Genomic DNA, 24110 nt, shown 5'->3' on the forward strand with positions numbered 1-24110 from the left:
TCCTATAATTTTCTAAGTAAAGCCTTTGACATTCCAGCCCCACAGTTCTCCCAGGATTTGGGGGTGTCCTTGGGAGGATGACCCCAGTTTTGGGGGGGGACTGGCACGGGGGATGCGGCAGAAGCAGATTTATTGTGGAGCCCCAGGATGGGGTCTGGGGGTGCTGTGGAGGGCCAGGCAGGGTTTGGGTGGTCACCAGCAGAGCTGCCCTGGGCAATACTTGTTGATGAGACCCTGGTAGTAAGCACGGAGCTGCTGCACATCAGGCAGCTCCTCCTGCTTGGTGTACAGGTCGAACTTGCTGTGGGGGCAAACAGAGGGGGTCAGGGAGAGGGGCTGGCCCCCCCAAACCCGCGGGGGGACCCGGCCGAGCCCCCATTTCCCCCCCCCCCCCCGGGTGCGCACTTGAGCTCTCGGACCCAGGGCAGCATGCGCTGGTCCTCCTCGGAGCACAGGTGTCCATAGTCGCCGTGGGCATGCCAGGGGTAGAAGGAGTGGAAGCGAACCATATAGAAGGCCTGGGGTGGGGGGGACACAGATTTAGGGTGCTCCCCCGCACCCCTAAACCTCCCGAGGGTCCCTAAACTCCCCCCAGCATGAGCTCACCTCCTTGGGCAGGGTGAAGTTGTTGAATTTCATCACTTGGTACATGTACTCTGAAAAAGGATGGGGGGGATGTGGGAGGGGCTGGACCCCCACCGGTGGGGGAGACCCTGAGAGGGACAGAGCCCCATGGGAACTGCAGCCCCCCAGAAGAGCAGCCCCTGCCCCGCACCAAGGGCTGCAAAGGGGGGGGGGGGCGGGGGGGGGGGGGCTGGGTCATCACAGCCCCAGGGGGCACCAGGGCCCTGTTTGGGGGCAGGGAGCCCTGCCCCGAGGAGAGAACCTCCCCAAACTCACCATCGTGGCCCCAGGACATGAGGACGTTGTCCAGGCCACAGCCGGGCTGGTACATCCCGTACTCCGTACTGGGGATGGGGGGGGGGGGGGGGGGGGGGGGGTGAGGGGCTTGATCCGATTCCCACCCACCCCCCCCCCCCCCCCCCCGGGATCTCCCGCTCACCTGTACCGGGGGTCTTTGGTGTCGGGGTTGTCGTGGAAGGTGGAGTCCCCATAAACCACCGACTTCTGCACCTTGCAACCCACTGGGAAGGTGTCCCCGACCACGGCCCACTGCCGGGGGGCAGAGGGGTCACAACACCCCCCGAGGATCACCTGGCCTGGGCAGGAACCCCCCCTCCGAACCTCCTCTTCACCGTCCCTCTCACCTGGGGCTCCCCGAAGAGCACCAGCACCTTGCCCAGGTCGTGCAGGAGCCCCACGAGGTGGAACCAGTCTAGGAGTGAGCGGGGCCGTGTCACCCGCGGAGCTGGCGACCTCGGCGGGGACAGGCCGTGTACAGGTGGGGTCCGGTCCTACCTTTGTCGGGGTGCGCCCGGCGGATCCCCTCGGCCGTCTGGAAGGCGTGGAAGGAATTGGGGAAATCCACGTCGGGGTCCGACTCGTCCACGAGCTGATCCAGCAGCTCCAGCGCCTCCATCACGCTCATCCTCCGCAGCGAGCACGAGCCGTACTGCGCGCTCTGGGGACACGCGACACGGGGACATCGTGGGGGACACCGCCATCCCCACCCCGACACCCTCCCCGGGGCTGGGGACGGGGTGGGGTTGGTGCCCATCGGTGCCCCCCAAACGGGCTGGGATGGGGGCAGCGGGGATGGATTTGGGGTAGGAGGACTAGGACCCGCGGCTCCCACCCCCCACTGTGGTGACCCCGGGGGACACAGGGTGACATTGGGGCAGTCCCCACCTTCCTGCGGACGAACTCCACGGTCTGGTGGGTGTGCATGAGCAGGTAGGTGTTGTACACGCGGTCGATCAGCTTCCCCTCCTGCGGGGCAGCACCGGGGGCTGGGGGGGCTGCGGGGGCATCCCCCCCGTGTCCTCCCACCTGGCCTGGGGTGCCAGAGTGCCCCGCAGCTGATCCCGGCAGCAGGGCGGGACTCCAGGGACCAATGGGACCCCAGGGTCCGGCAGCCACCCGCCCCATGCAGTCGAACCCCCCACCTCCGACGCCCAGCCGGTTTTGGGGACCCTAGGGACCCTTCCCCCCCCCCCCCCCCCCCCCCACTCACAGTGTAGTTGCGAAATTCGGTCTTTGCCTTGACGGGTTTGGGCTCCTCGGAGGAGTCGGGGCCCTGCGGGGGGCAACGCGGGACAGGGGAGAGGGATGGGAGTGGCTCAAGGGTCCCATCCTGCCCCCAGCCCGGGGACACAGGGACAGAGGGGATCAAGGGTCCTGTGCTGTTTCTCTGGCCCAGGCTCCGCGGGACAGGTACAGGAGACTGGGGACACTGCCACCGAGGAGTGACCTGGTCGCGTGGGATCGCACACACTATGGCAGGGGGTCACAGTGTCACACAAAATTACACAATGTCACACAGTGTCACACCGAGTCACAGATCACCATACACAGACGGACACGGGCGTGCTGTCCCCGATCCCTGGCAGGGTTCAGCCCAGGTTGTCCCTGGGTGGGGACAATGTTAGGGTCCCTGCTCAGCCCCGAGGGTGCTGTGAAACCCCCCCCCCAGGCCCTGATCCCCCCATCCCCACCCAGGCTGGGGACCCTCTCCTGCAAGAGGGATCCCCCTAGGCTGGGACTCTTCGGGGTGGGGTCCCTCGTGGAGTGGTATCCCCCTCCCCCCAGCAGGGAGGACGTCGCTGAGGGGGTCTCCCCTGACCCCCGGGTCTGGGGTGGCCCAGGTGTGGCTGTCCCCCCAGGTGAGTGCCCCGAGCCCCCCTGGCTGCACTCACCGCCTGGAGGCTGCTCATGGTGGCTCTGGGGCTCACGGGCCGCGGGACCCCCCGGTTTTATGGCGGGGGTAGCGCGGGGGACCCGCCCGGTTGTGATTGTCCCGCGAGGACAATCGGTGACCAGTTAACCCGGCCCGGTTAATGTTTGACCCCGCGCCCGCCTGGGGGGCTGGGGGACCCTCGGGCTGAGCACCCCCAGCCCCGCTGACCCGCCGGGTGCGGAGTGACCCCGCAGAGACACGGGGAGCGGAGCCGGCCCAGTACATGGGACACTATGGGGGGCTAGGGGCAGAGCGGGGGGAACCGGGCTGGCACTGCCCCGGGGTAGGCCGGACATCGGCTTGGCCGGACGGGGACAGCGCGATGGGCAAGGGTGTGACAGGGTACGGGTGGGCACGGACACGTTTGGGCATGGCACAGACACGGCCGGACACGGGCATGTTCCCCCCTGGGGAATGTGGCAGGGGTATCAAACACATGTGGGTGTGTCCGCACTGTCCCCACTCTGTTCCCGCATCCCTGGGGACGCGGCCCCCGCCTGTCACCTCCTGCCCCTGAGGGACCATCCCTGCCCCATCCTTGTGGGATCACCGTGCCCTGTCCCATACCCCATCCCTATGGGATCACCATGCCCATCGCTGTCCCACCCCTATGGGATCACCGTGCCCCATCCCTGTGGGGTCGCTGTGCCCATCCCTATGGGATTCCCATGCCCATCCTCACCACGTTCCATCTCGGCTCCTCACACACTTCGTTTATTCCACACAAACCGGGATTCCCGGGAAGCAGCAACGCTCCGCGACCTGGGGCAGGAGGGGGTCGGGCTCATTGGGGACACCAGGGGAGGGGACAAAGGCTTGGGGACCCCCCGCGCCCCTCGGGAGCTCCACGGGGGGCTGACAAATCCTGGGACACCCATGGGGTGGACACAGCTCCGGGTGGCATCCATGGGATCGCATCCCAGAACGTCCCGGGACACCCCTACCCCTCCCCCAGGAGACACCTTGAGACATTCCTGGGACATCCTGTCCCGAAAGCTCCCAGAGGATGAACACCCAAGGGACAGCTCCGTCCATGTGGCATCCAGGGGATATCCTGTCCCAGAACCTCCCGGGACACCCCAGCTGTGCTGGGGTGCTCCTGGGAGGAATGGGGTGTTCTGGGAATGTGGATGTTCGTGGTGCTGGGGGTGCCCTGAAGTGTTTGTGGTGCTCCTGAGGATGGGGTGTTCCTGGGAATGGGGGTGCCCTGAAGTGTTTGGGGTGCTCCTGGAAGGACAGGGGTGTTCTGAAGGGAATGGGGTGCTCTGGGAATGGGGGTACTCCTGTGGATGGGGGTACCCTGAAGTGTTTGGGGGGCTCCTGGGAGGACAGGGGTGTTCTGGAGGGAATGGGGGTGTTCCTGGGAGGATTGGGGTGGTCCGGGGGCTGGAGTGCTTCTGGGAATAGAGTGCTCTGGGAACGGGGGTGTTCACAGGAATGGGGGAAGTGCCCGGGAATACGGGTGCTCCTGGTACTGGGGGTGCCCCTGAGGAAATGGGGCTGCTCCTGAGGATGGAGTGGTCTGGGAATGGGGGTGTTCCCGGGAATATGGGTGCTCTGGAGGGAAGGGGGGGCCGCTGCTCCTGGCAGAGGGGAAGGAGGTGGGACAGTGACCTGGGGTCACACATCCCTGTCCCACCATGCCATGGGGTGACAGTGGCACTCTGGGGTGACAGGAATGTCACATATGTCCCCCTGTGTCCATGGGCCACCAGCCTGTGTGGGGACATGATTGTGGGGGTGTCCCCGAGGGTGCAGCAGGGGACAGGTTGGACAGGACAAGGCTAAGAGGTCCAGGACAGGACCCCAACCTTTCCCCTTCCCCCCCCCCCCCCCCCCCCCCACGCTCCCCCCCCCCCCCCCCACATTTTGGGACATGTCCCTATCGCTAGCTCCTGCGGGACTCTGGGTGGCACAGCCTGGGGACAGTGGACAAGGTGTCAGGGGAGGGGACAATGTTCATGTTGAGGACAGGACCCACCCCAGCACACAGGAAGGAACCCCAAGTGGGACCCCCCAAAGTGCTGGGGGCTGCCCTGTCCCCCTTCTCCCGAAGTGAGATCCCTGTGTCCTGTCCTTGAACCCCCACATCCCCAGTGTCACCCTGGGGGACCTGGGCAAGGACTGGGGGGCTGGGGGCTCCGGGAGAATGTTGAGTCAGCAGGAGCGTGGCCGGAGGGTCTTGCACAAGGTCCCGGTGCTGCTGTGGTCAGCAGGATTCCCGGTGGCCCTTGGACCTGCCCCGGACACATTGGCCACTGCCAGCCACCACGGGCCAACCCGGGTCACCACGGGCCGCCACCAGCCACCAGGGGCCACTCTGAGCCACCAAGAGTCACTATGGGCCATCGCCGGCCGCCGTGAGTCACTGTGGGCCACCACCAGTCCCCGTGGTGCCACCACCAGCTCCTGTGGGACATCGCTGGCCAGCGCGGGCCGCCGCTGGCCACCGGCTCGCATTCCCCGGTGCTCTGAGCTCCATCAGGAGATTGTGGCCGCAATCAGGGTGGCGGTGGCCAGGGGGCAGCGCGGGGTAGCCCGGCCACGAGTGCCCGTGGAAGAGCTTCAGAGGGTCCCGCGGGGCGGAGCCGTTCTGCCCCCTCAGCCGTAGCTGTGGGGGCTGTTGGGGTTCATGGGAGACGAGTCCCGGCGCCCCGACTGTCCCCGCAGCTGCCACAAGCGGTGGCTCAGGTTCTGCACCTGGCAGGTGCCCAGCACGCAGCCCACCCGCACCAGGTGTCCCCCGGCGTGGCGGCGGCCCCGGGGGTGGCGGGGGTCGTGCCGCAGGATCAGGCGCCGGGCGTGCCACGGGAGGGGGAGGGGAGCGAGCGGGCGGTGCCGGGGGGTGATCCACGGGCCGTGCCGGGCGACCAGGGCTCGGTGTCGCAGGGTCCCGAAGAGTTGCGGCACCGGGGGGTCTCTGGGGAGAGCAGGGATCCGCTCCGGGTGGCTCCGCGCCGAGGGGGGCCTGCAGGAGAGAAGGGACAGGGTCAGCGGGAAGGAGCTGCGGCACCCGGGCAGGGGGTGGCATCGCGGCAGCAGCGGGGGTGTCACCTCCTGAGCCCGGAGCCACCGCTGTGCCCGCGGCTTCCGGAGGAGGAGGAAGCAGCCGGAGCAGGGGAGCAGCCGCTACCTGCAGGCACACACGTACCCCAAGCACACGGACACGTGTCCCGCACTCACGACACCCCGGGGTACCCGCCGGTTCCCCCTGCGCCCACCCCCGGCTCCCCTCGCTCCGCCCACGCCATTCCCACGGCCTTTGCCTTTGCCCCGGCATCCACGTGCCCCGATCAGCCGGGGGGGGGGGGGGTGGTGTCCGGCCCCAGGACACACCTCCAGTGCCACAGAACCCCCTGTGCCTCGTGCCCCTGTCCCGGGGACACCCTTTCCTTAGGGCACGCTTCCTGAGTTCCAAGGAACTCGAGCTTTTGATCCACTTACTAATCTCGTCCTTCTCGTTTCCCTTTTTTAAAAAAATATTTACTCCCCATTTAATGCTCGTCCCGTGCCCCAGAGCACCCCACCCCCAGCCCAGCCCTCGGCTCTGTGGGGTCGGGGTGCCGTGTCCCTCCCGCACCCCCGGAACCAGACGGCGATCCCCGGGCGCCGGGGCCGGCCCGGACGCGCTCCCCGAGCAGGGACACGCACACACACGTGTGGGGTGTGCGCACTTCACACGCTGGGGGCTGTCCCGACACCGACACCCCACAGACCTCGCCGGGCACCAACACCAGCCCTGGGGACCCCCGAGCTCCGGCACACACAAAATCTCTATCCCGGCGTGTGCCAGACCTCGGCGGCTCTGGCACGCCTGGCACCCCCGGGCGTGCCGTGACTCCATCTCGGGGGTCGGGACCCCACCGCATCCCCCAGGGGTGCGGGCCCGGGTGGAAACGGTGTCCCCGGACACCCCAGTTCCTCATTCCGGGGGGTACGGGGAGGGCGCGGAGTTGGGGTGCGGAAAAAGGGGGTGCGGGCGGGCAGGACGAGCAGGGAGGGGGTTCGGGCAGCGGCGAGGGAGGGGGGGGGTATTGTCCCGGGCAGGGGGTCGGGAGAGGGCTCGAGAGAGGTCCGGGCAGGGATCGGAGCAGGGATCAGAGCTGGGGTGCACGCAGGGTCCCTCACCTGCGGGGCGGCAGGGCCCGGCCGTGGGGCAACTCCAAAAGGCACAGCGCGAAGCTGACGCAACCCAGCGCCAGCGGGGCCGGGGTTCGCATGGCCGGACGGAACGGGACGGGACGGGCGGCGGCTGCGGGAGAGACGGAACGGGCGGTTCGGGGGGGGCTCGGCAAGGGGGGTCGCGCTGGGGTCCGGCTGCAGATCCCAGCCCCCTTCCCGTCCTCCCCCCGCTTCGTCCGTGTGCCGCAGCCCACGGGACTGCGCGGGGTCCTGGCCGTACCTGAGCGGGCTCGGGGCGCGCTGGGCTCGAGGCCGACTCTGTCCCCGCTCGGTGCTGCCGCTCCCCGCCCCGGCCCAGATTAAATATCGCCGGGGCCGGCGGGCGGGAGTAGTCCAACAGGACGGGAGGAGCCGCGGGCGGGGACAGCCCCGCACCTCCCTCGGTTCCGCACCGGCCCCGGGCCCCCACGGCGCACCGGCTCCGCACGGGTTCCGCAACCCCCAAGTCCCGCAGCATCCCGCCCCGCACCGCCTCTCCCAGACCCGTCACTGCCCCCGGCCCCTTCGACCCCGCACCGGCTTCGCACCTTCCCCGGCCCCTCTCCAGTCCCGCAACCCCCCAGCTCCGCACCCTCCCGGTTCCGCAGCGGCCCCGGCCGCACACCTTCCCTGGCACCACCCCAGCTCTGCACCACCCCGAACCTCACCCCGGTACCGCACGTCTCCCAGCCCCACACCGGGAAGGACCCGGGGGCAGCGGAGCCGGGGAAGCAGCGCTGGGGCTGGGGACCCGTCCGGGGAGGGCAGCAGAACTGGGATGGGATGGGGATACTGGGGGGGGTCCGGGCACCGGACCGGACTCGGTGGCGGCGGGGCCGGGTCCATGGTGGACCTAACCCTAACCCTAACCCTAACCTTGGCCCGGCCAAGCTCGGCCTTGTCCTCCCGCCTGGCACCGGCAGGAAGCGGGGACCACAGGGCCCCCCCGGGTACCCTGACATCCCCCCTTCCCCTGGCACGGAGCTCGGGGGGACAGAGCCCACCCAGTGCAGCCCAGTGCCCCCAGTATGGACAGTCCCATCTGCCCCCGCCCCCTCAAGGTGCAGCACCCCCCCCCCCCGGCTTCTCCCGGGGCCGATTCCACGTTTTCAAGCATCACATGGGGCCTTGTAAAACAATTAAGGAATGTAAATCCTCAGCGATCAGATCGGTGCCGCACCGGTCGAGCAGCAGCTCCCCCAAACTGCGGGTGGTAGGGTTGGCAGGAGCTGGAGGGCTCCTGGGTGAGCTGGGGAGGGGTCCCCACAGCTTCCCTCGCTGGGATCCCCCAACCCCTGCTCCGGGACGGTGCTCCCGTTGAGACTGGGGAGAGGACTCCTAGGGTTGGGGGTACCCTTTCCCCCCGACGCGGCTTCCCCGGCCCGAGGGGCCGGGGGCCTCCGCGTGCCCGGAATCGCTGGGATTCTTCCGCATTATCGGGACACAAAGGCTCCACACACCCGCGCGCCGAGCGGGGGGATTTGGGGCAGCACCTGATCCCGGGGGGCTGTGGGCCGTCCGAGGCCAGCGGGACAGAGCCCTGAACCGCGATCCCCGGTTCCCGCACGGCTCCCGCATGGCTCCCGGGGAATTCCTGCGGCGTGCTGGGCTCTTCCGCTGGGCTGCTGCTGGATTGCCCCAGACAGAGAGAAAAATCCCGCCTCGAAACAACGCCGAGAGGCGCGGGTGGGGTACGCGGGACACCCTGAGCCCTGCCCTGAGCCCGCGGCCACCACGGCGGTGTCCCCATGGCCGTGTCACCCTGTGGGATCTGGGGAGCAGATCTCAGAGAGCGACATTTGTCACCCAGCACCCCAACAGCGACCCCAGGGTCATTCCCGACTCCTGGCTGGGGCTCCCCTGCTGTCCCCGTGTGGGGCAGTGCCAGCCGCTGTCACCCCCAGGGACAAAATCACCATGCCACCAGGATCGGTATCAGCAGAATAAGCCTGGGCACGAGGAAGGGGCTCTGGAGACGTGGCAGGGGTCCAGCAAAGCCTCAGGGGCAGAACCCGTTTCTCTACCCTTCTTCTCAGGGATCACTGTTCCTGGGGCCCTGGGAAGGATCCTGGGCATTACCTCACAGTCACCGCCACTCCGGCTGATCCGCCGGTGCCACCCCGGGGGTGCTGTCACCCAGTGGTGCCACAGCTGGAACCATACCGGGAACGGCCGTCCCCGGGTCACCTCATCTGTCCCCGGGGCCCGGTAGTGCTTTCCCTCTTCCTCTCTGCTGGCTCCCGGCCCTGGGAACCCTGGAGGTTTTAATTAGCTTAATTGCCTGCTGGCTGATGCCCCGGGGCAGGGAGGGGGCTGGAAGCAGCATCCGCAGTCCCGCTCCCCTCACTCGCTCCCCAAAAAGCGCCTCTGAGTGCTGGGACCCTCCAGGGCTGCCCACCCTGTCCCGGAGCAACACCTGCCCTGTCCCGGCAGGGCCGGGGGCACAGCCAGGACCCTCACACCGAGGGGCCGCTACCCAATCCCTGAGCCCATCGGGACCCCCAAAGTGCCCACCCACGGTCCCGGAGTCATGTCCTGCTGCGGGACAGTGACAGAGCTGCTCTAGGACATTGGGCTCCCTGTGCGGAGAACTTCGGGAATTCTCCCGGGTGTGGCCGGGAGATGGAAGGAACCGCGTCTTCCGGCCTGCAGAGGGGGACACGTGAGTGTCCCCAGGGTCCCCAATGCCACCAGCATCCCCAGTATTCCCACTATCCCCAGTGTTCCCAGTGATCCCAGCATCTGCAGGAACGTCAGCGTCCCCAGTGTCCTCAGGGTCCCCAGTGTCACACCAGGGTCTCCAACATCTTCAGGAACGCCAGGATCCCCAGGGTCCCCAGTAGCAGCTCTTGCACGAGAGAATCCCGGGCACATGGCACCACTGTGCTCTGCACGTGCCTTGTGTCCCCGTGCCCGCGGTCCCGTTCCTGTCGCCACCCCGTGTCCTGTGCCACGGGGCTCCCTGTGCCCACTGCGGCCACTGCGAGTCCTGCACCGCCCCTGCTCCCTTGTCACCTGCTGCCACCACGGGTGACATCCCTGCAGTGCCAGTCCCTGCGGTACCGGTGCCAATCCCTGCCAGTTCCAATTCCAGCAGATCCCAGGGTGTCCCCCCCGTGCCCGTCCCACTCTGGCACGGGACAGGTCACACCCCACACGCCCCCGGGCGCTCCCAGGGTAGATCAGCCCGGTTTTCCTGTTCCCACCCCCGGCACCGCTCCTGTCCCAGGTCCCCGCTGTCACCTTTTGCCGGGTACCCGTCCCGCGGGCTGTCCCCGGGCTGTCACCCTGCTGATGGTCATCCCCGGCCCCTGTCACTGTCCCATGGGGTCAGACCCAACACCCACCGGGTCTCCCCTGCTCTGTGCGCCCACACAGCCCCCAAGCTGGGATCCAGGTGCGGGTCCAGCCCCTGCGGGCGGGGACACAGCAATGCAGGCACAGGGGATATGGGGACATGGGGACGGCCACCCCCGGTGCCAGCCACCCCCAGCACTCTGGAGCGGGCCCCCAGCTGATGACCGAGCCGTGCCGGAATGGGCACATGGCACAGGGACATCTACGGCTCGATGCCACCCGTCAGCACTGGCCCAACACCTTGGGAACTGCGGGTGTCCCCAAGAACTTCCCGTGCTGTGGAACCCCCCCCTTTCCCAGGTGGGATGTGCCCGAGAGCAGGGCCCAGGCTGGTGTGCGGGAGCGAGGGTCTCTGTGGGGACCCCGCAGCGGTACCGGGGACGATGCCCGTGCACGGCACGGAGCCAGCCATGTCCAGACGCTGCACATGTCCCTACACGCGGTGGCCGGAGGGGCCGGGCAGGAGGTGCAAGGGCCGGGCAGGGTTGCATCACCCCCGGCCGGGGCTTGGGGTGCAGGGGAACACCCACTCTGGGGAACTGCTGGGGCCGGCTGCACATCCCAGGGACCCCTCCCAGCCGGGGAGGGGGTGAACCCCAAGGTCGGGGGATGGGCATGCCCTGGGCTGTCCATTCCCTGTGCCCCGGGCGTCCCTCCCAGCGTGGGGACACCACGGGGACAGCGGGGGGTGACCCCACGGCTGCGGGTGTGGGGAGCTCCCGGTACCCGTTTCTTTTGGCACGGCTCTGCCCGGACCCCTAGGGCCCCCCGGGTGCCGAGCTGCTCCCCCATCCCGCAGGGGAGTGGGAATGGGGATTTTCCCAGGGAAGTATTCCCGGCTGTGCCTCGGAGAGTGCCCGCGACCGGGGGCACCAGAGGCGGGTCCGGGCCGGGTACAGCGAACACCGGGACGGGATGGAACGGGAGCGGAACGGAAATTTAACGGGATGGCCACTCCCGCACTGCGGACACCGCTCCGTGTCAGGGCTACCACGGGCTGTGCCGGGGCACGCTGCCACCTCAGCCCTGTCCCCAGGTGTGCCGGTGCACGTGTGGTTGCACCAGGAGCCGTGTCCGGGTGAGAGCCGCTGGGATCGCGGACAGCGAGGATGGATCCCAATTCCCGGAGGAGCGGCCGTGGGGCCACTGCCACCCTTCCAGGATCCGGGAGGGTCGCGCTGTCCCTGGGCGAGGGGCGGCACGGAGCCCCCGAGTGCCGGCATCCCACGGGATGGGGGCATCGCACCTCAGGGTAGTGTCCTGGAGGTCACACCTGTGTGGGGTCACATCTGCATGTGGGGTCACATCTGCGTGTGGGGTCACATCTAGGGGGACGATGTGGAGTGGGGGTGGTCGTCCGCACCTGAGGGGTTCGTGCACACCCGGGGGGTGGTTCCCGCACCCGGGGATGTCCCCGCACCCCGGGGATGTCCATGCACATACTCAGGTGTCCATGCACACACTCAGGTGTCCATGCACACACTCAAGTGTCCCCGCACCCCGGAGATGTCCCTGTGTCCTCTCCCCCAATTCCGGCCCCTCCGTCTCCCCCCCTTCCCCTCCCCGGGGGAAGCCCCTCGCCCCAGCCACGCCTCCTCCGCGCCATGCCCCGCCCCCTACCTCCCGCAGCCAATGGAAAACAAGGTCCTTCCCACCTGCAGCCAATGGGAAGCTAGGCCCCGCCCCCCGCGGCGGCCGGCAGTGGCGCAGGCGCGGTGCCCGCGGGGCCAAGATGGCGGCGGCGGCGGGCGGTGGGCGAGGGCGGGCGGCGGTACCCTGAGGAGCCGAGCGCGGCCTCGCGGGGCTCCCGGGGCCGGCCCGGGCCGCCCTCCCCCGCTGCCATGGCCCGCCTGGCTGACTACTTCGTGCTCGTGGGATACGACCCCGGCAAGCGCGGTAAGCGGCGGAGGGACGCGGGGGGGCCGGGCCCGCCCCGGCCTGGGGTGCGGGGCCGGGGCTGTGGGGTGGGTGCGGGGCCGGAGGTTCGGTGTGGGGCCGGGCCGGAGGGTATCCGGCGCTCCTGGAGCAGGGATGGCGTTGTGGGGCCGTCCCGGGCGTGCGGGGTGAGCCCGGTCGGGGGAGCGGGGCAATCCCGGTGTTGCGGGGCCGTAGCCGGTCCCAGGCCAGGCAGCACCGGGCAGTTCTCAGCCACTCTGAGCAGCTTTTCCCCGGGAAGCTCCCGGCAGCCGGAGCCGTCCCTACGCGTTTCAGCGCATTCACGGTTTGGGTGTTTTCAGTCTGTCCCCCTCCCCCGCCATGCGCGAGCTGTCACCGCTCCGGAAACATCGGCTGGGCTGGGAAGGGGGTGCACTGCTGTCCTCCGGGGATATCCCCAAGGCCTGTCCCCCTGCACATCCCCAGCTCTTAGGGTGGGACATGCTGTTCCCCATCCTGCTTTCAGCGTACTTCCGCAGCCCCTGGGATGAGGTGTTGTACCCCCAGCCCCATTCCCTGCACATCCCCAGCCCCTGGGATGGGGTGTTGTACCACCAGCCCCGTTCCGTGCACTTCCCCAGCCCCTGGGATGGAGTGTTGTACCCCCAGGCCTATTCCCCGGGTATCCAGAACCCCCTCAGGCAGGTCCTCGTGCCCTTCCTGCTCCCTCAGATGCTCCTGACTCCCAGATCTCGTTCCTCTGTCCTCTCCTGCATCCCTGCTTGCTGTCAGGTGATGCTGGTGGTTGTTTTGGTCGTGGGGTGTTCCTTGTTTGGCATTTCAGCTCTCTTCCCATTGTGTTTCCCTCTGCTTCTTGCCCCTAACATCTTCTGGGGAGAGTGATTTTGGCAGCATCACAAAGGAGATGAAGTGACCTAAAATCAGGGCTTTGGTGCAGAACTCCCCCTGAGCATCTCTCCTCTCTTCCCACCTAGCACATTCCCAGCTGTCAGCTGAGCTTATTCGGAGCCTGTGCTTAGAGCTGGGGAAGGGAATCCTCCTTTTGACGTAGGTTTGGTTATCGGGGGATGCTGCTGTGGCTGGGAGCTTGGTTCATATCCATCATCCCAGGGTGGATCCCAGCCCCATCCGCTGCCTCTCAGAGCCTGGAACAGCCAGGGGCCCCTGGTGGGAGGCAGAAGGAATGAGATGTGTATCAGGAATGCTGGACAGCAGAGCAAGCTGGATCAGAGTTTGGTGTTTCTTGAGGCGTCTCAGGCCACGTGGTGTTTTATTGTTATTGTTGTTATTGCTGTTATTGCAAGTGTTTTCCCCCAGTGTTCCATGGTCCTGGGGCACTGGGGTGGGCAGGAGCTGCTTTCCATGGGTCAAGCCATGCCTGTGGTGGGAGGGATGCAGGAGATGCTGGGGGATTCCAGGATTCCATCTGGGAGCAAGGGGGAGGGGCTGGAGTGGTGCTGGGTGGTTGTACCCCCTTTGTTCTGCTTCCTCCTGCATCTTCTTCCTTATCTCCTCCCCGATGGTGCAGCAGCTGGGACCTGAACCTTCAAACTGGTGCTTTGAGCTGATTGGTGACTGGTGGGGATCAGGGGCCCGGCTTTCCTTGGGCCCGGCTTTCCTTGGGCCCGGCTTTCCTTGGGCTTCCAGAGCCTGAATTTCCAAGGGAACAGAAATGTCCCACGTGTGCCTTTGGGCTCATTTGGGATTTGTTTGGGGAGAAGGGTGATGCTGTGGGGTGATGTGGTTGGCTGTAGTGGGACAGCCAGAAGGAAGAACAGGTTTGGGTGGGATATTGGGAAGGAATTCCTGGCTGGGCTGGAATTGCCAGAGCAGCTGTGGCTGCCCCTGGATCCCTGGCAGTACTTAAGGCCAGGCTGGACATTGGGGCTGGGAGCACCTGGGACAGTGGGAGGTGTCCCTGCCATGGCAGGGGTGGGTCAAAATGAATTTCTGGTCCTTTCCCATCCTAATCACTCCATGATTCTTTGCCACTGGGACAGGAAGAGCTCACACTTAGCAAATCATGTTCCCATGATGTAAATATTCACTTTTTTTTGGGTTTAGCTCCCCTCTGCAGGGAGAGGGTGGGTCCAGGATATTGTGGGTAGGTGGGGATGGATCCGGGATACCCTGGGAAGGGACAGACACCAGCCTGAGCCTCCTGGCTGCTGGGATGGCCCAGTCAGAAATGACCTGGCCAGCGCGAGGCACCCAGAATTGTGGCATCTCTATGACAGCCCAAGGAAACCATTCCCATCCCTGCCTGGAGGTGTGTAAGCATTCCCCTGCTCTGTGTCCCCAGTGGTGTGCCAGCCAGTCCCCAGGGATGGGGACATGGACTGACACTGGTTCTGTAGCTTTTGGGATCAGCCTGGCAGCATTCCCGGCTCTGTTTCCCCCCCCCCCCCCCCCCGCTTAGATAATTCTGGAGGAAGGGCAGCAGCACTCATCTGCCGGTGACTAATTGCTGTACAGGTTGGGTGGCTCTGGCAGAGCCGTGGGCTGTGCCAGGCTGGGCTGTGCCAGGCTGGCATCTTCCCTCTAACCCTCACCTGTAAACAAAGCTGGGCTGAGCTGCACAAGGGCTGGATGGATCCTGGGCACTGCTGGAGCCCTGGCACCTTCCAAACAGAGCTGAACCCCAGGAACTCTGTGCCTGTTGGATTTGTGGTGGGGCAGGGAGGCGTTTGCAGTTGGGGATGTGAAAGGAAAGGATCTGGTGGTGTGGTGGGAGCTGAGGTGGCTCTGCAGAATCTCTAGAGAGATGATCCTAGAATGGTTTGGGTGGGAAGGGACCCCAGAGCCTCTCCAGTGCCACCCCTGCCATGGCAGGGACACCTCCCACTGTCCCAGGTGCTCCCAGTCCCAATGTCCAGCCTGGCCTTGGGCACTGACAGGGATCCAGGGGCAGCCACAGCTGCTCTGGCAATTCCAGCCCAGCCAGGAATTCCTAATTCCCAAGATTCTATCCATCCCTGCCCTCTGGCAGTGGGAAGCCATTCCCTGTGTCCTGTCCCTCCATGTCCCCAGTCCCTCTGCAGCTCTCCTGGAGCCCCTGCAGGCCCTGGCAGGGTCTCTGAGCTCTTCCTGCAGCACTCCCCTCTCAGCCTGGCTCCATGTGATGTTGCCATGCCTCAATGCAGTTTGTGGGAACAAAACTGAAAGCAGGTCCATGCTGGAGCAGGGCCATGCTGTGGTCACTAGAGTCGCTGGGGTCACTGAGGGTTGCTGCTGGAGCCACCCTGTCCCTGGGGTTTCCTGGAACAGCCTTGTCCCCTGTGACCTCGGGCTGTGGGGCAGGGCCTGGGACTGCATCCTGCTCCTCTGGAAGGGGCACAGATGGGCTCTGGACTCTATCAAGGGCTGTGGCTTTGGCTCTGGGACCGGGCCTTGAGCTGCTCTGGCTGTATGGGGTGTTCATGATCCAGGCAGACATCCAGATGCTTTTCCTGGTTTGTGGAGCTGTGGGCAGTGTGTCCAGGAATGCAGAGTATGGATACATACCTGCCTGGTACGGTGTCCCCGTGTCCCCCCACTGTGTCAGGCACCCAGCCCACTCCATGGGGCTGTGTGGGACAGGGGCTCCAAGGAATGCTCCTGGTAGTGGGAATCACATCCTTCCATGCCAGTGTCTGTTTTATTGTGCACTGATTGCTCACATTATTTCCTGTAAATGGATTGGTTTTATTCTCTGGGCTCTTCCCATCACTGCCGATGGATGACAACTTCCCAGTGATTGTCTGGTTTTACCTGGGAATGACAGCATCCCAGAGCTGGGATTATGCCTGGTTTTACTTAGGAATGACAGTTTACCAGAGCTGGGGTTGTGCCTGCTTTTAGCTGGGATTGTGCCTGGTTTTACTTAGGATTAACAATTTCCCAGAGCTGGGATTGTGCCTGGTTTTACCTGGGAATGACAACTCCCAGAGCCGGGATTGTGCCTGTTTTTTCCTAGGATTAACAATTTCCCAGAGCTGGGATTGTGCTTGGTTTTACCTGGGAATGAGAATTTACCAGAGCTGGGACTGTGCCTGGTTTTACCTCGGGATCTGAGTGGTTTTCTCTGTGCATCCCACATGCCCTGGGAGTTCATGACAGCTCAATTCCAATCCGTGTGGCTGAAGCAATCTGGAGGTTCTGGATTGGGAGCCCTGGATAGGCATGGCCTGGATGATGGGAGCCCAGACCCAGCTGGGGATGGATTTGGGATTTCCCAGGGGGTTTAAGCTGCCAGAGTTTAAATTCTGGGTTCAAAGAGTTTAAAGTCCAGGCCTCCAGACCTGCTTCACCTCTGCCAGCAATCCAGGGCATTCAGCAGCTTCTGGGGCCTAAAGGGGCTCCAGGAGAGCTGCAGAGGGACTGGGGACAAGGCATGGAGGGACAGGACACAAGGAATGGCTTCCCACTGCCAGAAGGCAGGGCTGGATGGGATCTTGGGAATTAGGAATTCCTGGCTGGGCTGGAATTGCCAGAGCAGCTGTGGCTGCCCCTGGATCCCTGTCAGTGCCCAAGGCCAGGCTGGACATTGGGGCTGGGAGCACCTGGGACAGTGGGAGGTGTCCCTGCCCTTGACAAGGTCCCTTCCCATGTAGCCCATGCCTCACTGATCCCTGCTGTCTGTGGGGGTTGTGCTGGCTGTGGAGGAAGCCGACGCTGCTTGGAGGCCTTGGGAAGTCCCTGTGGTTTCTCGGTGGCTCTGTGAGTGGCCCAGGGGATGACAGGAGGAAGCTGCCTCTTTCCATGAGGTGTTTGGGGTAGGTTTTGGGGTGTCTTTGTGAGGGTTGACACATCCTGCCCTTCCTGAGGTGCTCCTGGAACTTGTTCCCAGTAGGATAAGCTGAAGTGCATCCAAAAGCCAGGCTAGTGCTCTCAGGGCTCATCCTGCTGCTGTCCCAGCCGTGTTTTGGGTTGGGTTTGGCTCTCTTGTCACTCTATCCCTGTCACTTTGTCGTGCGGTGGTGGCTGAGTGACTCAAGGTTTGACTCAGCTGGGTTCTGGGAGTGTCCAGCCCAATCCCGGCCATAGAAAAGCTCCTGGGCTGGCAGCAGTTTGGAGCTGTTTGCTGGGTCAATATTTGCACCGGGAAAGAGAGGCTGGGAATGGCCCTGCCTCGTGCAGAGCCGTTCCCGGCCACGTGCCCAGCTGTGGGAAAGGTGGGATGTGAGAGGGGCAAATCCAGAGAGGCCCCGGAGCTGCTCCAGGGCTGGAGCCCCTCTGTGCCCAGGGATCCAGGCTGGGAGAGCTGGGGTTGCTCATCTGGACAGGAGAAGGATCCAGGGAGAGCTCAGAGCCCCTGCCAGGGCCTAAAGGAGCTCCAGGAGAGCTGCAGAAGGACTGGGGACAAGGCATGGAGGGACAGGACAAAAGGGATGGCTTCCACTGCCAGAGGGCAGGGATGGATGGGATCTTGGGAATTAGGAATTCCTGGCTGGGCTGCAATTGCCAGAGCAGCTGTGGCTGTCCCTGGATCCCTGTCAGTACCCAAGGCCAGGCTGGACATTGGGGCTGGGAGCACCTGGGACAGTGGGAGGTGTCCCTGCCATGGCAGGGGTGGCACTGAGTGACGTTTAAGGTCCTTTCCCAGACAGACCATTCCAGTATTCTGTGATTCCAAGTGCAGGCACTGGCTGCCTCTGGAATGGATTGCCCCTCCCGCCAGCCCCCACAGCTTCCAGCTGCATCCAGCCTGGGAACTGCAGTGTTTCTGATCCCAGCTGCTCCATTAATCCTTGTGTCCTTCCCTTGGAAGTTCTCCCCAGGAGGAGCAAGTCTGTGGGCTGTGGGAGTCAGAGTGGGACAGTGACAGTGTCAGGGTCAGAGCTGTCCCTGGGCAGTTCCAGGGCTGGGCCTGAGCTCCTCCAGCTCCAGCGAGGTGTTTGTGGATGGGGAGAGGTTCATCTTGGAATCATGGAGTTGTTTAGGTTATAAAACTTTTCGGAGGTCATCCATTCCCAGTGCTGCCAAGGCCACCACTGACGAAGTGCCACATCCACATGGATTTTAAATCCCTGCAGGGAAGGGCACTCCAAACCACCCTGGGCAGCTCCAATCCCTGACCACCCTTTCCATGGAGAAATTCCTGCTGATGCCCACCCTGAGGCTCCCCTGGCCCAGCCTGAGGCTGTTCCCTCTGTTCCTGTCCCTGTTCCCTGGGAGCAGATCCCAAATCCCCCCCTGGCTGTCCCCTCCTGTCAGGGAGTTGTGCAGAGCCACAGGTTGACCCCTGAACCTCCTTTTCTCCTGGCTGAGCCCCTTTCCAGCTCCCTCAGCCCTTCCCGGGGCTCCAGCTCTCTTCCCTGGACATTCTCCAGCCCCTCCTTTTCCATGTTTCCATGTTGGAACCGACCCTATTATTATTGGTGTGGGATGGGTCAGGCTGGACCTGGAGTAGCACCTGAGCAGGGAATTCAGAGCTGCAGCTTTCGGCTGCTCATTTCTCTGCCTTTCCACACATTCACACATTCCTGTGTCCAGCTGGGTTTCCTTGCCAGAATTCCCTGCTGCTGTGACCAGGGAGGGTGCCCAGTATTCCTTAGAGTGTTGCAGTCCCTTTGGGAAGGTGGCTGAAGGTGAGGTGGGCGCACAGCTCTAACCCAGCTGTTGTACCCAGATCCTTGCTCCATTTTTTTGGTGCTGCTTTGTTCGCTGCCAGTGAGGATTTAGCATTTTTCTCTCTGGTCTCTCTCACCCCAGCTCGTGTTATTCCCTGAATCTGAAGCCTTTCCTTGCAGCCTCTCCCTTTTCCCATTCCCGGTGCTGGGCTGGAGCAGCAGCTGTGGTTTTATGGGTGCTAAAACCACAAACAAACCCCTCTTGGAACGCTGCAGGGGAGGAGTTAACCCCGAAAACCCCTTTGGTTTGGTTCCTTGTGACACCCGGGGGGAGCAGGGTGATCCAGAGGGATCGGAGGTATCTGGAGGAGCTTTTCTCACAGTTCTCTCCAGGATCGAGGCCGTGACGCCTCCAGGGCTGCTCTGTTCCTTCTGTGGCTCCGGAGCTCCTGACCACTAAATGCTGCTCTTGTGTCCAAGTGGAGCTGGGGAGCCTGCGGGCCTCGGGGCAGGGAATTCCTGCTCCTGGGAATGTTCCTTCCCATATCCGGAGAGCGTTCCTCCCTTCTGGGGTGGCACCTGGTGCCAGGGGAGGCCCAGAGGGTTTGGGGGCTGCTGGGACCCTCTCAGAGGGTCCTTTGGGACTGGTGGGACAGTCTGGGGGAGCTTGGGGACTGATGGGATCCTGAGAACGGATTTGGTGACTGGTGGGACCGTGTGACAGGGTCCTTGGGGACTGATGGCATCCTGTGGGGTGATTTGGGGACTGGTGGGACCCTGTAGGACCCCTGGCTTGGGGGCTGCTGGGTCCCTCTGGGGGAGTTTGGTGAATGTTGGGACCCTGTGGGAGGGTTTGGGGGCTGCTGGGACCCTCTCAGAGGATCTTTGGGGACTGGTGGGACCCTCTGGAAGGGGAGTAGTTTAGGGGCAGGCAGTGGATGGGGGTCGGGGCAGCAGTGAGGGCCCTCCCTCTGTCTCCTTCTGTCTCCTTCTGCACCAATTCCAGACGTTTTTGTTCGTGGAGTGCCACGTGTCTCCTGGCAGGGAGCAGCTGGTGGCTGGGATCCGCAGAGCCTTGCACGTTGTTTTTGTGTGTCTGAGCTGTCTGATGGAGATGTGGCAGCAGCAACAGGGAGATTTTGGGGTGGAAGAGCCCAATGTGGTGTGTGTGTGCGTGCAGCTGAGGTATTTCTGTGGGCAGCTGCAGGAAGTGCAGCAAAGCAGCTTCTGCCTGAGCTCTGCAGCACCTTCCTGCCCCAGCCGGGGCTCTGCTGATGGCCCAGATAAGGCCACTTGTGTCCTGTCACTGTCACTGTCACACCCTCCCCAGGGCGGGACTGGGGATGTGCTGCTCTGATCCCGCATGCTCTCAGGGGCTTGGCTCTGCATCCACGGCAACAGTGACAGTGGCCTCCTGCACTTTGTCCCTCCCAAAGCTCACAGTGCTCCTGTCCAGGGCTGGGATTGGTGCTGGGAAGGGGCTGGAGCCCCAGGAGAGGCTGGGGGAGCTGGGAAATGGGCTCAGCTTGGAGAAAAGGAGGCTCAACGAGGACCCTGTGGCTCTGCACAACTCCCTGACAGGAGGGGACAGCCGGGTGGGTTGGGCTCTGCTCCCAGGGAACAGGGACAGGAGGAGAGGGAACAGCCTCAGGCTGGGCCAGGGGAGGCTCAGGGTGGATTTTGGGGAATTTTCCCCCTGGGAAGGGCTGTTCAGCCCTGGCAGGGGTGGAGTCACTTGGGGACAGGGTCAGTGGTAGCCTCGGCAGTGCTGGAAATGGTCAGACCTGATGCTTTTCCAACCCAAACAATTCCCTTATTCCAAGTCAGCTCTGCTCCGAAGCTGCCATCATGTTGCTCCTTTACGTGGGAAAAGCCTCTGCCCTGGATTTAGGACCTTGCCCTGGTATTTGTGTTTCTTGAGACACCTGCAGTCCCAGCCCTGCAGCAAGTTCCCGTCAGGATGCCTAGCCAGGCATTGGGAAGTGCCAGCTGGCTGTTCATGTGCACCTTCACCTGCCAACTTTGATATCCCTCAGCAGGAAAAGCTGTCAACGAGCTCTCCAAGGGGAGGAAAGGAGCTGGAAGCAGGGGCAGGTATTGCCTGGCTGTCCCTGGGCAGGGCTCTGGGGACATGACCCTGCTCTCCCTCAAACACAGCAGCTCTGTCAGGGTCCAGCTGAGGACTATCACTGGCTTCAGCCTCACCCAGCTCCTGCAGGGTGAGCAGAGCTGTGGTCAAGCTCTGGTGGCTTCACACGAGATGAGCCCAGTGAGCAGCAGCTGGGCTCCCTCAGCACAGGCAGGTGATTGGGAAGGACAGGGATAAGCTCCTGTATAGGATGAAGGTGAGCTCAGCAGCCCTGGGCAGGAAGGAGGTTAGACAGTGCCAAGCTGATTGGTCAGGGAGCAGTGAGAGCCTGGCTGATTCCTGCAGGAATTGTGTGCAGGAGAAGGTCTCAGCTCTGGATTCCTGCAGGAATTGTCTGGCTCTCAGCTCTGGCTGGGCATGTGTCAGGTGTTCCCAGGGCTGGGAATTCCTGCAGAGATGTTTGGAAAACCCAGGGAGGTGGTTTCCTACTGGGACTTCCTTCAGAGGTGTTTGGAAAGCCCAGGAAGGTGATTTTCTACAGCTCCCTGACAGGAGGGTGGATCCAGGTGGGAACAGGGACAGGAGGAGAGGGAATGGCCTCAGGGGAGGCTCAGGGTGGACACCAGGAGGGATTTCCCCATGGGAAGGGTGCTCCAGCCCTGGCACAGTGTGGCAGTGCCTCAGCACCCTCACAGCCCAAGGTTTCTTCCTGATATCCCATCTAATTCCATCTGGCAGTGGAAACTGTTCCCCCCTGTCCCAAGTCCCTCTCCAGGTGACCACAGCGCTGTCCTGGTGACATGCCACCAGAGCAGGGGTACAGTGGCACTGTAGACAGCCCTGGGTGTCCCCGAGCCATTGCCTGCCTCTCCTGACCTGCTTCTCTCAGCAGAGTGGGGCTCTCCTGGGGGCTTTCGCCATCCTTTAAACTTCTTCCTCCTTCTCTGAGTTCTTCTCGGCTCTCCTGACTCAGATCGTGTTTTCACTCAATGTTTTCTCTCCCCACCCTTTGGATGGGTTTGGGCCATGTTTGGCGGCTGCTTCACTGCTGTCACACACAAACTGCATCCACATTCTTCCCATTCTTTGTGGCATCCCTGTTTTCCCTTTAAGCCCCTAAGTCCCAGCAGTGCAGTCACCTCACCATCATTAAGATGGAGGGAGGGAATGTGGATTTTCTTCGGGATTCTCCCTCTGACCTGAGCTTTCCTTGGCAACTCTGGTTTTATACGAGGACCTTTCACAAGTGTTGGATCTGTTGGGAACTCCATCGAGGGCACTGGGGTTTTGTACTTTTGTTTCATTCTGGTGCAGAACTTGAGGTTTGCTGCGTTTGGGATCCAGGTCTGGTTTCAAGGAGCAGCTCCAAGAGCTGCTGGAGCTACTTCCTTCATCCCCATCCCTGGCAGTCTCCAAGGCCAGGCTGGACATTTGGGCTGGGACAGTGAGAGGTGTCCCTGCCATGGCAGGGGTGGCACTGGAGGGGATTTGGGGTCCCTTCCCACCCAAACCATTCCAGGATTCCCTGATTGCAATCCTGGCCTTGTCAGGGAAGTTTTTTTTCTCCCAAGAAAAAGCAGCTCCTTTTTTTTCTGAGCATCCGTGACGTGTGCCAGCCGTTCCTCCTGGCCGTGAGATACGCAGGTGGCAGCAGGCCAGGCAGGACAGGAGGAATGTGATCCCAGGCCAGGCAGGCCAGGAGGAATGTGATCTGTCATCCCAGCCCAGCCGGCACGTGGGATGAATCGGTAGGCTCCAGAAATCCAGCCTGGAGCCTGCCGGGTGAAGTCATGAGACAGGCACAGGGCTGGGATCCTCTGAGTCATCCTGGGAGAAATCTGTTGAGCCCGTAGGAAGCGCAGGGGGAGCAGCTGGGAGCTGTGGGAGCCATCCCAGGGACGGTGGTGGGGTGTGGGGGGAGAAATGGGGCTGGGGGCAGCCCCCCCAGCTGGGATTTGCTGCCTTTCACCATAAAAGGGGAAAATTCTCCTTCACACCTCGTGAAAAGTGTTTGTGAGTCTGCAGGGAGTGGGAGAAGGAACCGTCCGAGGAGGGAAAGTGGAGAGGGTGTGGTGGTGCAGGAAAGGGGGTGGAGGTCTCCATGGGGAGATGGGATATGGGGCTGGAGATGGGATGGGGCCTGCAGGGATGTGGGGCTGGAGAGGGGAGATGGGATCTGCTGGGATGTGGGGCTGGAGATGGGATGGGAGATGGGATGAGGCTGCAGGGAACGTGGGGTGAAGATGGGATGGTGCTGCAGGGATGCTGGACTGGAGATGGGTTGGGGTTTCAGGGATGTAGGGCTGGAGATGGGATGGCGCTTGCAGGGATGTGACCCTGATGTCCTGACCAAAGAGGCAGTTCCACTTTGAGCGGTGACATTCTGAGAGGTGACATTCCAGTCTGCATCCCTGGATGCAGCTCCAGGAGGATCTATATCCTTGTGGAGTTACAAGAACAAACAAAAAAAACCCAAAAACCAAACAGCCCCACCTGCCTCAAAGCAGTCCCAGTTTCCTCTGGTGCTGTCAGTCCATGGAACTGGACGCATCCTTGTTAAGGCTTTTACCCCAAATACCTGGGGTTCCTGGGAATGCTGCAGGCCAGAGCAGCTGCCAGTACACCTGGCACGGTGGGGAGCCTCAAACGGATGGGGAAGGATGGATGGGGACAGGACAGAATTCCCAGAGTGGGAAGGGAGGGAAGGGAGTGTGTCCTGCCCAGAGCCAGGGGTGAGGAGGGACCTGGGGACTTGCTGAGATGTCCTGGGTACAGTGCCAGCCTGGAAGACTTGTCCCATCCTGGGCAAGGCTGCTGTGGTATTCACGGCTTTCTGCCAGATGGAGACTGCTGGGCTCCAAGTAAATCCTGGGATTTACCAGGGTTTCTTGGCTGAGATGGGGCTGGAGGGGGTGGGGGATGGGGTCAGCCCCTGACAGGGACCCCCAGGAGAGGACAGGACACTGCCGTGGTCACAGAACAGTGACATGGAATCCCGGAATGGTTTGAATGGGAAGGGACCCCAGAGCCCCTCCAGTGCCACCCCTGCCATGGCAGGGACACCTCCCACTGTCCCAGGTGCTCCCAGCCCCAGTGTCCAGCCTGGCCTTGGGCACTGACAGGGATCCAGGGGCAGCCACAGGGAATTCCAGCCTAGCCCCTCTCCAGCTCTCCCGGGATGCTGGAGCTCCAAAAAAAG

At 63.5% G+C, this 24110-nt stretch overlaps 2 protein-coding genes across 3 annotated transcripts in view; one reads left to right on the top strand and one right to left on the bottom strand.

The window, feature by feature from the left end:
• Positions 1 to 192: 192 nt before the first annotated feature.
• On the bottom strand, positions 193 to 2834 carry MIOX (myo-inositol oxygenase). The gene is made up of 10 exons (XM_062492575.1): positions 2817 to 2834; positions 2135 to 2197; positions 1810 to 1890; positions 1420 to 1582; positions 1269 to 1336; positions 1064 to 1173; positions 901 to 968; positions 607 to 656; positions 406 to 518; positions 193 to 301 (listed from the first exon to the last, which is right to left on the bottom strand). Exons 1-10 carry the CDS (start codon positions 2832 to 2834, stop codon positions 193 to 195), a joined length of 843 nt encoding a protein of 280 aa, XP_062348559.1.
• A 9300-nt stretch (positions 2835 to 12134) lies between these two features.
• Positions 12135 to 24110, top strand: part of SBF1 (SET binding factor 1) — a 57372-nt gene continuing 45396 nt past the window's right edge. For both annotated transcript variants that reach the window (XM_062492415.1, XM_062492414.1), the window contains exon 1: positions 12135 to 12271. In XM_062492415.1, the coding sequence (XP_062348399.1) occupies positions 12217 to 12271 (55 nt within the window). In that variant the 5' untranslated portion in view covers positions 12135 to 12216. The remainder of the gene's footprint in view (positions 12272 to 24110) is intronic.

This window comes from Cinclus cinclus, chromosome 4, assembly GCF_963662255.1.
Source record: "Cinclus cinclus chromosome 4, bCinCin1.1, whole genome shotgun sequence".
Taxonomy (NCBI): Eukaryota; Metazoa; Chordata; class Aves; order Passeriformes; family Cinclidae; genus Cinclus; species Cinclus cinclus.